The sequence below is a fragment of the Eublepharis macularius genome, chromosome 4, assembly GCF_028583425.1.
Source record: "Eublepharis macularius isolate TG4126 chromosome 4, MPM_Emac_v1.0, whole genome shotgun sequence".
NCBI classification, from domain to species: Eukaryota; Metazoa; Chordata; class Lepidosauria; order Squamata; family Eublepharidae; genus Eublepharis; species Eublepharis macularius.
This window is the reverse complement of record NC_072793.1, coordinates 169706602-169722139: the sequence shown is the minus strand read 5'-3', so window position 1 is coordinate 169722139 and position 15538 is coordinate 169706602. Positions and strand designations below refer to the sequence as shown.

At 42.5% G+C, this 15538-nt stretch overlaps 1 protein-coding gene across 1 annotated transcript in view; it reads left to right on the top strand.

Annotated features, from left to right (window-relative positions):
• The window catches only part of LOC129328767 (zinc finger protein 665-like), a 47931-nt gene extending 35922 nt beyond the window's left edge, over window positions 1–12009 (top strand). The window contains exon 7 of the mRNA XM_054978044.1: window positions 10973–12009. Coding sequence (XP_054834019.1) covers window positions 10973–11514 — 542 coding nt within the window. The 3' untranslated portion in view covers window positions 11515–12009. The remainder of the gene's footprint in view (window positions 1–10972) is intronic.
• The last annotated feature ends 3529 nt before the right edge of the window (window positions 12010–15538 follow it).

Genomic DNA, 15538 nt, shown 5'->3' with positions numbered 1-15538 from the left:
GCCTCCTCGTAGAGGCTGGGGGATTCCAGAGATGCGGGAGGACCACAGAACATGGGATGACACAAAGGCCTTCCTGGCCTCCTTTGAACAAGTGGCAGAAGCCTGCCAGTGGCCCATCGAAGAGTGGGTGGCCCGACTCCTGCCAGCCCTCAGTGGAGAAGCAGAGCAGGCCTTTAGCAGCTTAGATTTAAGAGACAAGAGTGACTATCGGAAAGTGAAGGCGGCCATCTTGCGAGGGGATGCCATGATGAGAGAAAGGATGCGCCAGTATTTTAGGCGTTTCTGCTACCAGGAGGCTGAGGGGCCAAGGGGGACGTACAGCCGACTCCAGGAACTTTGTCACAGGTGGTTGAAGGTTGAGAGACACACTAAGGAGCAGATCCTGGAGCTGTTGATCCTAGAGCAGTTCCTGGCTATCCTGCCCCCGGAGATCCAAAGCTGGGTGAGGGAATGTGGCCCAGAGAGCTGCTCTCAGGCAGTAGCATTGGCTGAAGGTTTCCTACTGAAGCAACGAGACTCACGAAGACGTGAAGAGCAGGTGAGAACATCCCAGTTTGTGACTTTTATGTGCCACATGGCCTGTGGTGGGGTAGGTGTTGAGACCTCTGTCCATCCTGTGACAGAGAAGGGGAGCTGCAAACTGGGCCAGGTGGTTAATTCTGTCCACTTAGTGTGTCCTGTCTCATGAAGGCGGGGGAGGGGAGGCTCTCCGAAAAAAGGTAATCCTGATGTCTCTTTCCTTAGCAGGGTTGCTAAGCTCAAGGCAGGGAACAGAATGGGGCTATTTCCCCCTCCCATGCCTTTTGCTCTGCTCTGAAATGTCCCTCTCTGCTGTTGCAGGCCACCTTTGAAGAAGCAGACGTGAGTATCTTCGAGGCAGGCCAGCCCCCGTCTGAGAGCCAGCAGAGGCAGTGGGGCTTGGAAGCCAAACAGGAGACAGAGGAAGATGCCAGTCTGTGTGGTATGGAGGGAGGCTTTGCGGGGGGCGGGTGTCTTGTATGCTCCACAATCTTAACACCAATAACAGAAGGCACTCCTATTATAAGAGAGTATTCAGTGGCTGTGGTTTATCCATCTGAATTCTCGGTTCTACAATGCCTTCCTGGCTGATGTCTGGCACTGGGTCCTTCTTTCTCTTTGGGGAGCCCAGGGGCTGCTCTGTCATTCAAACCTGTAGGGCCTTTGATCATCTGAGGGCCAAACTACACTTTACATTTTCAGACAAGTCAGGTCTGAGTTCCTGGGATATAATTCACTGTCTCTGCAGCCACACAGGATTTGTAGGGAAAGGCATTATTCAAGTTCCCAGAAGTCTGACAGGACTAAAGATGGTGGGGGAGGGGTTCTGGAGCCCCTCTACCCTCACCGCCATCCCAAGCCCAGTCAGGCTCCTAGGGACTAATAGTGTCCTTCTCCACAAATGCTGTGTGATTGTGTGGAAAGTGAGTTGGGGCTGGAAACAGACCTGACGTCCAAAAATGTAATGTGTACTTTGGCTGTGAGGGAAACTGGATGTGAGGGAAATTGTCAGGAATCTTCATGATACTGTGTACCTCAAGATTAGGCCCAAGGTAGGTGGTAACCTAGCTCTTGTGATAAGCTTAGTTCTCTCCTCCCAGCCTGGTTCTGAAGAAGTTCCCACTCCTGGGTGAGCTGGTCTCCATTACAACAGCAGTTCAGTGGTGCAGTGTCCACTTTCCCTCTGGCTAAGTCGCAAATAAGGATCCTGATTCTTAAAAAAACTAGCTTTTAAAATAAGAATCCTAGCTCTTAAAAAGCAATAAATAGAAGGGGTTAAACACTCATCTCTCAGCTTCAGCATTACTCACTCGATTCTGCTTTCTGCACATTTCCTAAGTTAAAGAGAACGCCTGTTCCTTAGCAGTTATAATATCTGAGTGTATTCTGTGACATCACAGCAGCTTGAGTTGATCTGCAAATTAATTTTCAGCCTGAGAGGACTGGTTTGTCAGAATGTGAGCTTCTCCGGTGGCCATCTTTGGCCTTTGACTGTGAATTCAGATGTATTTTCTCCTCACTGGGATTCTCTCGTTCTCTCCTCTATAGAAGGCAGGGCCATGAGAGAGATCAAGGCGGAGAATATTTCCCTAGACGTTTTTCCATCAGAAAAAAACCTGGAGACTTTCTCAAGAGGATCACAAGAAAATGTTTCCTTCCTGACAGAGCTGGTTCAGGGTGAGTATCCTTTGCTGTTATGTTGCTGAAACAGAAAAGGCATAGCCAGGGATGCTCTCTCCATTGTAAAGAGGTGGGGAGAGGAGACCACCACTCCTTCTTGTGAATGAACCAATGTCAGGGACCTTATGATCCAAGGTAAAGAATATGTTGCAAAGGATTTCTTCTGTTGATACCTTCCCTAAGATGCCCTCTGGTGCAGCACCCTTAGGGAATGCCAGGCTCAGTTTTCTTTCTTGTGCTTCCCAGAGAGTATGTCCCTCCCAATCAGATGGCCAATGGCATTTAGATCTGCTCTTTTCTCCAATATTAAAATAGGATTAGAAGGTTTTTTCCCCTTCAGGGATACATCCATTCCACAATAGAAAATAAAATGGACAACACCTTCTCCGTAAAGGGGGGGGAGTGCAGATGTGAGGAGCCCGTAGGTCCTTCGAGAAGGGATGGAAGGAAGCGTGTTCAGCCTGGAGAAGAGAAAGCCTGGGAGGAGCGGGAGGAGTCAGGCTCATGCTGTGCGTACTTTCAAAGTGCTGCCTCAGGGATGAGGGCAAAGGTTCAATCTATGCTGCTCCAGAAGGCAAGACTAGATCGAATGGGCTTGAGTGACAGGACAGGAGAGGGCAGTTAAACATAAGGAGGAACTTCCAATCAGAGAGAGCTATTTGAAAGTTGAATCAATTATCTAGGAGGGAGGCTGGCCTTTCCCTTGCTGGCTGCCAGGAATGCTCTAGCACTGGATGCCCTGCACTGAACAGGGGGCTGGACTAGATGACGGCTAAGGGTCCTTCCAACTTTTAGACTCTATACTAAGCCATGATTGAACTTTCTAAACCTGTGGACTTCAGTGGACTTGGAAGGGCATAACCCTGCTTAGGACAGCCTTGTAAAATTTTGGTATTTGAAGGAGGGGAAATTCTCCTGATTCTAGAGCAAAACCAGTCTTCATCTCACATGTCTGATTGTGCTCTGGCCCAGAAGCTTGGAGGTTTCAGAGGTTGCCAGAGCACCGTCTGACTTTTAGCTGAAGGTCCTGTTGGGGGAAAGTGGCTCTTGGAGATGTCACAGGCGAAGGAAGGACAAGATTTGGAAATTACTTTGGGTGCTGGAATGGGAAGGAAAGGAAAGAATGAAAGCTGATCAGTTGCGCACCGGGGTGGGTGATCACAGATGATGCTTTTCCAGCATAAGAAGGGGCACTTCTGCCCCGGAAAGAGTGTGAAATGCAAGAGTAGATAGTCTATGGAGAACAGTTTTTAGTCAACTGGCTGTTCTTTCTTTGAGAATCCAAACGCAATTGCACGCAGATGTAATCTTTATAGATGTAATCTTTATAGCTCTTTTTTTTTAATAAAATTTTTATTGGAATTAGAATCATTTGATTTCACATTACAATCAATTCCCGTTTCCCAATTTCTAACCCCCTCCCTTTCCCCCCTTTTTTGTAGACTTCCAACAGTTTTCCAACCCTTTGTCCCTTTTCCTTTACTCATTTTAAATTCATCTATCTAACAAACATATACTTTCCCTTTAATCTAAGCAATAATTCTTTAACTATTTTTAACACTCTGTACCCTATCTTCTTCCGTGTTAGACAAACAATTTGTCCCTTTTTCCATTATTTCATAATTTCCTGGTTTCAAATATTTCTATAAACCATATACCATATAAACCATATAATCCATACATTCATATAAGTCAACCAATTTAACTTATACTCTGTATATTACTTTTTCTACATATCTTATCTTCATTCTACTTTAGTTATATTTAATTATATTATTAATTTCCTCTTTCTTTAATTATACATCTATATAACTATCGTCAAAAGTTATCAATCAATTTGATCCATATATTTCTTCAGGTAGACTTATTCAGTTTAACATGTTACACGTTTATACCAGAAACAATATTAATTAATCGGTCCTTATAGTTAATTATTTTCTATCCATATTCTATATATTTTTCTATATATAACAATCTAACAAGATAACTGCTTAGACATTTTCATTTCTCTCTCTACCCTCCGGTAAAGTCACCCCCCTCTACATTTTGTCATGTTTCAATAGTTCTCAAACTGCCACAGTTCTCTTCCCACCTCCCATTTCTTCAACACATATTGCTTCAGCTTCTCCCAGTCTGTGTTGAACTGTCCTGGGTTCAGATTTCTCAATTTTCTTGTCATTTTATCCATTTCGGCCATATACAGCAATTTGTAAGTCCAGTCCTCAATAGTTGGCACTTCTTGTACTTTCCATTTTTGCGCATACAAAAGTCTGGCCGCTGCTGTCATGTAGAATAACAATGTTCTATATTGGGCTGGAATGTTCTCCATTCCCAAGTTCAGTAGCAGGAGTTCTGGGTTCTTATTGATTTGAAATTGTAGAATCTCACTTATTACTTTTATTATTTCTCCCCAGTACTGCCTAGCTACCTCACACGTCCACCACATATGGTACAGAGAACCCTCATGTTTTTTACATTTCCAGCATTTATTAGAAGTGTTCGAATTCCCTAGCGCAATCTTCTTTGGTGTCATGTACCAACGATAGATCATTTTGTAAATGTTCTCTTTAATATTAGTACATGTTGTAGTCTTCATTGTATTTTTCCACAAGTGTTCCCATGCCTCCATTGTTATTTCTTTGTTAAAATTTATGGCCCACTTCACCATTTGTACTTTAACTATTTCATCTTCAGTATACCATTTCAACAGTACTTGGTATACCTTGGAAATTTCCTTCTTATCCTCTTTTAGAAGTGTCTGCTCTAGTTCCGAATTCTCTGTTCTTATGCCTCCCTTTGCACAGTCCGAGTTGTAGAGATCTCTGATCTGCCTATACTGAAACCAATCATAATTGGGTGATAACTCGTCCTGTGTCTTTATTTTAAGTTTGGAAGATTCTATTCGGGTTATCTCCTTATATGTTAAACACTGTTGCTCAGTATCGACAGCTCTCAGATCTATTACTTCATATGGAACCACCCACATGGGGGTTCCTTCTTGTAGAAAGTCTCTGTACTTCTTCCAAGTTGCAAATAGGCTTTTCCATATGTAATGATGTAAGAACATAGAGTTCACTTTTACTTTATCGTACCATAGGTATGCATGCCATCCAAATATTTTTTTATATCCCTCTAGGGCCAATAATTTCTTATTCTTCAGTGTCATCCAGTCTTTCAGCCACACTAGGCAGATTGCATCATAGTAAAGTCTTAGATTGGGCAGTTGCATTCCGCCTCTTTCCTTTGCATCTTGTAAAACTTTCATTTTCACTCGAGGCTTCTTACCTGCCCAAACAAAGTCTGATATTTTCCTCTGCCATTTTTCAAACTGCTTAGAGTCTCGGATAATTGGTATTGTCTGTAACAAAAACATTACTCTTGGTAACACGTTCATCTTAACTGCTGCAATCCTTCCCAACCATGACAAATTCAATCTATTCCATTTAATCAAATCTTGCTCAATCTGAGTCCATAATTTTTCGTAGTTATTTTTGAATAGATCTATATTCTGTGCAGTCAGTTCAACTCCCAAATATTTCACCTTAGTTGTTACTTCACAGTCCGTTATTTCCATTAACAGTTGTTGTTTTTGCTTAGTCATATTTTTGCACAGTATCTTTGACTTCTTTTTGTTAATATAAAACCCTGCCAAATCTCCGAACTCCTTGATCTTCTCTATCACTTTTGGCATATTCTCCATTGGGTCTTCCACAATTAACATTATATCGTCCGCAAATGCTCTGACCTTATAAGAAAAGTCTTTTATTTTTATTCCGCGGATTTCTTCATCTTGCCGTATTTGTATCATCAGGATCTCCAATACCAAAATGAATAACAGCGGAGACAACGGGCAACCTTGTCTTGTTCCTTTACTTATAGTCAGTTTCTTAGTAGTCTCATCATTCACCACAATTGCTGCATTCTGGTCTCTGTAGATTTCTTTAACTGCTCTTATAAATCTTTCTCCCATTTGTAGCTTTTCCATAGTGGCAAACATAAAGTCCCAGTTCAAATTGTCAAACGCTTTTTCAGCATCAACAAAGAAGAAACCAACCTCTTTGTCGCAACGCTCATCATAATACTCAATAGCATTAATCACTGTCCTTAAATTGTCTCTGATTTGTTTACCAGGTAAAAAACCTGCTTGTTCCTCCTCAATAACTTCCGAAAGCCATCCCTTCACTCTCTCTGCCAATATCTTCGCAAAGATTTTATAATCATTGTTAAGTAAGGATATGGGTCTGTAATTTTTCACATTAGTCAGATCTTGGCCCTCTTTAGGGATCAATGAAATGTTAGCTTCCTTCCAGGTATCTGGAATCCGTTGATCCTTTAATACTCCATTGATCACTTCTTTTAGGAATGGTACCAGTTCGTTGGCCATTGTCTTATAAAATTTGGCTGTAAGTCCGTCTGGCCCTGGCGCCTTTCCCAAATTTGTTGATTGTATTGCCATTTTTATTTCCTCATCCGTTACTTCGTTGTTCAGTCTGTCTCTCCACGCTTCCGAGATTACTGGGAGCTTCATTTTCTCCAAATATGTCGCTATTGATTCTTTATTCACCTCTTTCTTATTATACAATTTAGCATAAAATTTATAGAAGGCTCTACTAATGGATGTCTGTTCCAAATACGTTTTGTTATCTTCACATATTTTATTTATAGTTTTCTTTTCCTTTCTCTTTTTCAATTGCCATGCCAAATATTTCCCAGGTTTGTTTGCACCTTCAAACCCTTTTTGATTCAGTCTTTTAAGATTCCACTCCAATTCTTTATTATTCATTGCTGTCAGCTGTTCTTGTAATATTTTAATGTCCTGATAAATTTTCTTTTTCCCTGGTCTCTTCTTTAACTGTATTTCTTTGGCTTTTATTTTCTCCATAATCTCCTGTCTCTTCTCCTCTTTCTTTTTTCTGGCTCTTCCATTTAAGTCCATTAGTATGCCCCTAATTACCGCCTTGTAAGTGTCCCAAACCTTATTGGTTGGTACTTCTTTATTCATGTTGTATTGTATGAAGAACTTTGTCTCTCTTCTCAGCATCTCCATATTCTCTCCCTCTTGAAGTAAGTCCTCATTTATTCTCCATCCTTTCCTTTTGCTCCTTCTCCCCAATTTCCACATAATTGAATTATGATCCGAGCCTACCATCGGCATTATTTCCACTTCCTTAGTCCATAACGCTAAGTCTTTTGAGGCCCAGATCATATCAATTCTCGATAGTGTAAAATGTCTTGCGGAGTAGAACGTAAATTGTCTGCTTTTCGGGTTTTGTCTTCTCCATACATCTTCTAAGGTTTCCTGTTGTATCAATTCAAAAAACAACTTTGGTAACAGTCCTCTCTTCTTTTGTGCAGTTGATGATTTTTTGTCTAAGTCCAAATTTGTCACTCCATTGAAGTCTCCAGCAAGTATTATCTGGTCATATGAAAGTTCATCTAGTTGCTTCCTTAAATCCTCAAAGAAGCTTTCTTTTGCTCCATTAGGTGCATAAATTCCAACTACCAGCACTCTCTTTGAATTCCATACGCATTCCACTGCTATAAATCTGGCTTCTACATCTTTCATTACAAACTTTGGCTGCAGCTCCTCTTTAATATAAAGCACTACTCCTCTTTTTTTCTTATTAGAGGCCGCTGCAAAATCATTGCCCAATTTTTTTGATTTTAGATACTTTACATCTTGTTTTCGAATATGGGTCTCTTGCAAACATACAATATCACATTTTTGTTTTAATAGCCAGTGAAAAATGCTTTTTCTCTTATTCGGTGAATTAAGTCCATTTACATTCCAAGATAAAACTTTACACTCCATAATCATAATCTTGTTGCTGGTAAGTCCTTTTCATTGTCTCTTATAAATCGCTCCATCTCTCGTTCAGATCTGATGCGTTTTTTGGCCCCTCCAAATTCAAAGGACACTCCTTCTGGTAATTCCCATCTGTACCTGATTTTCATGTCCTTCAAAATCTGAATTAGCGCCTTATATTTTTTCCGGTCCAATAACACCGATCTGGGTAATTCCTTCATAATGATAATCGTCTTGCCGTCAATCTCCAATGGATCTTGAAACTGTTTAGTCACAATCTTCTCTTTCATATTTCGGGTCGTAAATTGCACAATCACATCTCTTGGTAGTTTCCTCTGGGTCGCAATTCTTGAATTTACACGATATACCACGTCCAGGATAGCCACAACTTCCTCCTCCTCCTTCCCCAGGTATTCAGCTAACACCTCAGTCATCTGTTCTTGCGCTGTCTTTCCTTCCACTTCCGGCAAGCCGCGAAATCTTAGCTGTTTCTCCATGTGTTTACTTTCCGCAACCGCCATTCTCCCCCTCATCAGCCTCATCTCTGTTTGTTGCGTGTCAGCTAAATTCTCCACCGCGCCTTCTACTACTTTAACTCTCTGCTGTGTTCCTTGCAGTTCATTTTGCATTGTTTCCATACCTTTCTTTACTTCTGACAGCTCACTTTTCACTGTCTGTTTAACCTCTTTGATCAGCTCCGGTTTCATGTCCTTAAGTTCTTTAATCACTTCTAAGAGTTTTTTGTCTAGGTTCTCTATTGCCGATTGCCACTCTTTTTTCGACATCGTGGGGCTTGCCTTAGCTCGCTCCCACGAGTCCGCCCTCTTCCTTAACTCCGTGGCGTAAAATTTAGTGTCTTTTTAATTTTTAATTTAAATGTCCTGGTCTTTTTGCAAAGAAAAAACTTAGAAAATCCAAAATGTCAGGCGTCTTTTCTCTATGGTTCTTCTATGGTTTTTGTAATCCAAAATGGCTTACTTCCTCTTCCGCTGAAGCCGCGGCTTTTCCCCTTTCAAAGATGGCGATTCCCTTCTTCCTGCCCTCCAGCAGGGGCCGCTTCTCTCCAGCAACTCTATTGTTATTACGTACTTCCTGTCTCCTGACTTCCCGCAGTAGCTCTCGCGATGGTAAAATTTTCTCACAGCTCCATAACCGCAAGTATTCAAAACAATAGTCCAAATTCTTTAATAACTTCTTTAAACTTAGTCTTTTTCCTATTTCGACTCTTGCCGAGTCTTCTCCTCCTTATAGTTAGCCTGTTGCAGTTTTAAAATCTACTTTTAATCTTCTTTACTTTTAACAATCTGTCCCGTATCAGAAGATAGTGATCTTTACCTTCCCATTCACTTTCCGTGGGTTGTAATCACTGTTTCAATCTTCGTTTCTCCTCTACTCCTCTTTCCCCTGTTGAAGCTTGGGTACGTAGGTCTTATGCCAACCGCATTGGCCCCGAAACTGCCGCAGAGATCATAGCCGACCTGTCACAGGGTGGGACCTCAAGGGTCGTGAGGGGGCCCGTCGCGTAGAGCCCCCCCTCGCCCGAGATCAACGCGCCCTGAGGTCTTGAGCGTTCTTTGCCTGCTCTCCGCCTGAGAGCAGTCGGCCGCGGGCTATTTTGTCCCCGCCGGCCGCTTAAAACGGCAGTCCGGTCAGCTCCGCAGTTGGAGCTGCGTCAGACCTCCATGAATCCCAAACCGGAAGTCTAATCTTTATAGCTCTTTGACACTTCTCTGTCCCTTCCTGGAAGATACCAGATTGCATTTCTTTTCTGGAATCTAGTCAGTCAGAGACAAATAAGGTAGTCAATAACCTGAAGGAAAAAACATTCTGGGCCCTTTAAGAGAGGTTGAAGAGGTTGTTATTTACCAGATGAAGTTATTTCCATCCACCTCATGAAAAACTAATGTGTGGAAATGAAGAGTTTAAATTTGTCATGACCAGGGGGTAAATATTTATTTACTATATTTATGGCCCACCTTTCTCACTGACAATCAAAGCAGTTACCCAATGTAAGCCAATGCAATCCATAGGAAGAGACATCTAATAAGCAGGACAAGGGTTATTTATTCATTTATGTTTTTCATAGTCTGGTATGACATCAGTAAAAAAACAAGGCAGTGACAACTGAGTAATACATGCAGCAAACAGATAATGCATCTTATACACAATGGTATATTCAGCAGGTAACATCCGATTAAGCCTCTCTTAAAGAAGTAATACACTTCTTCTCTGTGTTGCTGGCGACCCTAGAGGTTAAACAATTCACGAATGATGTTTTAGTGGAGGGGTTGTGGCTCAGTGGCAGAGCATCTGCTTGGCCTGCAGAAGGTGCCAAGTTCAGTCCCCAGCATCTTCCATTAAAGGGATCAGGTGACCAAGGGTCTGATTCAGTAAAATGCTGCTTCATTTAGTAAGATGTCCATGGTTTAGTAGTAAAATGTTTGCTTGGCATGCAGAAGGTCCCCAGTTCAATCCCTGGCTTTTCCAGTTAAAAGGACCAAGCAGTAGGTGATGTGAGAGGCCTCTGCTTAAGACCCTGAAGAACTGATGCGAGTCTGAGTAGACAAGAGTGACCTTGATGGACCAAAGATCTGATTCACTTTAAGGCAGCCGCACGTTTTCATGTGATGGTCCCAGCTAATTGGCGTTTCTTCCCTTGGCATTCTATTTCTGTTCCCGCAGGAAGTGTGTGGGATGTTGAGACTGAGGGGGAAGCATATGCACAGTTGACAGAAAGAACTGAACATCCAGGCACAGAAGAAGAGAACGTTGTCCATCAAGCTGGATCAATGAGGCAGCCGAGAGGGAAGACAGAAACAAAGGAAAAGCTGAGCAACAAAGCTGTGGTGTATCAGGGCGGGATCTTCCGTGAACTCCCAAGCCAGCAAAAGGAACAGAAAGGAAGGAGCAGGAACAAGTGCCCTGTGTGCCGGAACAGCTTCACTTGCAAATGGAGCCTGAAGGTACACCAGAGAGTCCACACAGGAGAGAAACCTTATAAATGCTTGGAGTGTGGAAAGGGCTTCCTTGTGAGCTCTAACCTTATTTCGCATCAAAGAATTCACACGGGGGAGAAACCCTACACCTGCTTGGAGTGTGGAATGAGCTTTAGTGCCAGCAGAAGCCTTAGTTCCCATCAACGAATTCACACTGGAGAGAAACCATTTAAATGTGTGGAGTGTGGAAAGAGCTTCACTGACAGCAGCAGCCTTACTAAACATCAACGAATTCACACAGGAGAGAAACCCTTTAAATGCTTGGAATGTGGAAAGGGCTTCAGTGTGAGCTCGAACCTTATTTCTCACCAAAGAATTCACACAGGGGAAAAACCATACAAATGCTCAGAGTGTGGGAAGAGCTTCAGTCAGCTCTCAAACCTTACTTCACACCAAAGAATACACACTGGGGAGAAACCGTATAAGTGTTTGGAGTGTGGAAGGAGTTTTAGATGGAGTTCAGACCGTACTTCTCATCAAAGAATCCATGCAAGGGAGAAATCACATAAATGAAGCTTTCCCCTTGCACCTACAGACATAGTGCTCGTGACCCTCACATTAATATTAACCAGCAGGGAACACTGGCAGCAGAGGAAACATATGAATGCTCACACTGTAGAGAAAGTTATTATAATAAATCTAGTCTGGGTGTGTTTACTAAAAGCCATCAAAATGCTTTGGGGGAAAGCTAGAACTGAAACAGAATGGACATTGCTGAGGAAAAGATTGAAAAAGATTTTGGATTTCATTAACATCAGTGAAGACCATGTTTTTGCTTCTTTTCATATATCCACATTTTGTTTGGGAACAATCATCTTGCTAACAACATACATAAATAATAAGTTTGCTCATCTTACATATTTTCATGCATCATCTGTTGTTGCATTTCCTTATTTTATTACCAGTGAAATCCAAAAGACACTCTCCCATTGAATACGCCTGAGTAGCATTCTTTAGTAGAGTGGTTTAGGATTACTCAGTAAGAGAGCAGATTTCTTTTATGCACAATGGAAGCCAAGCAGTTCTCTTTACCAGATACTGAACTTTTTAAACAATAAAATTAGAAAAGTTTTCTTAAAAGTTCTTTATCGTATTTTACAGGGCTGAGGCTCTCTCTTGTAATTCCTCTTCCCAATTTAAAGCTGGGTTGCAAACCAAAGAGACTGGGTACTGGGGCCAATTGCTGGTGGGTTCCTTGAAATCCTATACTTGAAAGCATAGGGGGAATATCGTTACCCTTTCAAATGTTATTAGTTACATGAGAATTGTTCATGTTACATGGATGAACAAGTACATTAACATTTTGCCAAAGTCTGTCTGTTCATTCTTCTGAACCGGTAACTGTGCATGACCATCAAGGACAGATCTTTACAGTTTATCACAGCAAGATCAGCATTAGGAACGTACGGTATTTACATCAAAAAGTTGCACAGACATTTTAGTGCAGTATTTAAACAGGGCCTGAGTGGTTCCACCATAGTTTTGTAGGTATCTTTTTGGATGGGAATAATAATTACCCTGTGATAGAGCTTGTTTGAGAACCAGTCTGGCATAGGGGTTAGAGTGCTGGGCTAGGATGTGGGAGACCCAAGTTCAAATCCCCACTCTGCCATGGAAGCTTGCTGGGTGTCCTTGGGTCAGTCATACACACTCAACCTTAGCTACCTCACAGGAAGTTTAAAAAATGATTTGTACATAAGAATATAAGAGCCCTGTTGGATCAGACCAGTGGTCCATCTAGTCCAGCGTCGTGTCCCACACAGTGGCCAAGCAGTTGCCCCGGAGGGCCAACAACAGGGCGTTCAGGTTTTTCCCTGAAATTGCCTCCTGGCATTAGTATTCAGAGGTTTGCTGCCTCCAAATGTGGACTTTAAGGAATTGTTTTAGATATTTCCCAGAGTTGGTTACATTGTTCTTCCCTTCCATTTTATATACTTCCACGGCAGAATGGGGATTCAATCCTGGATCTTCCAGATCCTAGTCTGGCACTCTTCATGAAACCACACTGGCAGTTTGTATCAATCCACAAAGCAGTTTAAATTAATTGAAAGTAAACATGCACAATTAACACATATTTAAAACCAAGACAAACATAGGACAAGCAAACAAGGTTTTAAAGTGAAAGCAATGCTAAAAGATCAGGCGACGGACAAGAAATTATTTGCAATCCCAAGCTATCTACATCAATGTTTCAACCTCACGCGAAAGACTCAAGAAAGAAAGAGCTAGGCAGGCTTTCTGCAGGACTTGAGTTCCAGGAACTAGATGTATTTCTCATGACTCACCATACTTCCTATAGGGGCAAGCGGAGTTCCTCAGGAATCGGCCCTGGGACCTGTTCTGCTCAACATTTTAATAAATGATTTGGATGAAGGCATAGAGGGAATGCTTTTTAAATTTGCAGATGATAGTAAATTGGGAGGGGTAGCAAATACGGTCGAAGACAGAGTCAGGATACAGGATGATCTTGACAGGCTGGAAAACTGGGCTAAAACAAAATGAATTTCAACAGGGATAGAAGTAAAGTTCTGGATTTAGTCAGGAAAAATCAAAAGCAAAATTATAGGATGGGGAGACTTGTCTTGGCAGTAGTATGTGCGAAAAGGATCTAGGGGTCTTAGTAGGCCACACACTGAACACGAGTCAGCAGTGAAGTGATGGTATCATTCTACTCTGCTCTGGTTAGACCTCACCTAGAGTGTTGTGTTCAGTTTTAGGCACCACAAACTCTAATGATTTCAGTGGATTTTCAGACTGGAGTAACTCTGAGAATTGCATTAAAAACCTGCACTTTCCAACAATTCCTCCTTCCTGCTGCAGATCCTACCCCTTGCCTGTCACTCCAAATGGCCCCCTATGCCCCAGAAGTAGCATTTTGTGGCGATCAGTGGGCTGCAGTGGGACAAGGACGTCATGGACATTTCATTCTGCCATTGGAAAATTAATCTGGGTCCAACCCAGTTAGTAAATTATAGTGCCATCCCGTGCGGAATTACCGTTCTCAAACCCATTGAAATCAATGGTCACAGGCTGCAGTAACTCAGTGTTGGACTGCACTGTTTATTTCAGATTGCTGTAATCCTAGTTCTATTAGATTGCTTATTAGACGTCTCATTCTATCAATTACATTGACATGCAATTTGTCTTGAGTCTCAGAGTCTCTATACACAAGACATCTTATACAGGGATGCTCAAGTGAAAGAGCTTACACTTGTTCTCCCATTGTGGATACACACGCACTGCTAGGGAGACAGAGCACACTTGAATATAAGAGCATACTGAAAATAAGTCACTTGAGCGTTCCTGGGTGAGATGTTTTGTGTAGAGAGGTTCTCTGTGAGAAAGGCAGACTGTGAATCAAGTAAGCAAATAAAAATGTTCACCTCTGTGTTTCTGTCAGGTGCTTATCTATTTTAGGCCAAATCATAGAAAAATACCTCACTGAATCTCCCTAGAGAATTCCGTAAAAAGAATGGGGTGTTGGGGGAGAGTTTTGCGGATACTATGGATGGCCAAAAAGACAAGTGGCATCTAGATCAAATTCAGCCGGAATTCTCCCTAGAAGCTAAAATGACAACACTGAGACGGTCATACTTTGGTCACACATTATGAGAAGACAAGACTCACTGGAAAAGACAATAATGCCAGGAAAAGGTGAAAGCAGTAGGAAAAGAGGAAGACCCAACATGAGAAGGCTGGACTCAGCAAAGGAAGCCGTGGCCTTCAGTTTGCCAGATCTGAGGAAGGGATGGGACATTTTGGAGTTTGTTAATTTGTAGGGTCACCATAAGTCAGAAGTGGTTTGATCGCACATAACACAGAATGAGGGGGGATGAAGCCCAAATTCTTCAATCCTGACCAGTTTCTGACCAGTGTTGGGAAAGAGGAAAAATCTTTGCAAGCAGCCCCCCTTTTTTCCTGGCTTTACAAAGGTGTTGGGGGGGGGGCGTCCAGTGCAGCAATTTCAAGGGCAATAGAAACCCCACCCTCTCCAGGCGCCACCCTAGATTTGCCAGCCTCCAGGTGGAGATCTCCCAGAATTACAACTGATCTTAGGGTTACCAGCCTCCAAGTAGTAGCTGGAGATCCCCTGGAATTACAATTGGTCTCCAGGCCACAGAGATCAGTTCACCTGGAGTAAATGGCTACTTTGGGGGGTGGACTCTATGGAATTATGCCATGCCATGGTCCTTTCCCTCCCCAAACCCTCTTTCTCCAGGTTTCTCCAGGTTCCACCCCCTAGATCTCCAGGAATTTCCCAACTTGGAGCTGGCAACCCTAACTGATCTCGAGGCCACAGAGATCAGTTCACTTGGAAAAAATGGCTGCTTTAGAGGGGGGACTCTATGGCATTATACCATGCTGAGGTCCTTTTCCTCCCCAAACCCTGCTTTCTCCAATTTTCACTCCCCAAATCTCCAGGAATTTCCCAACTTGAAGCTGGCAACCCTACTCCACCCACAAAATCTCCAGGAATTTCCTAACCTGGAGCTGGCAACTCTAAGAGGAATTTACAAGAGGGCGGAGGCATGCGGGG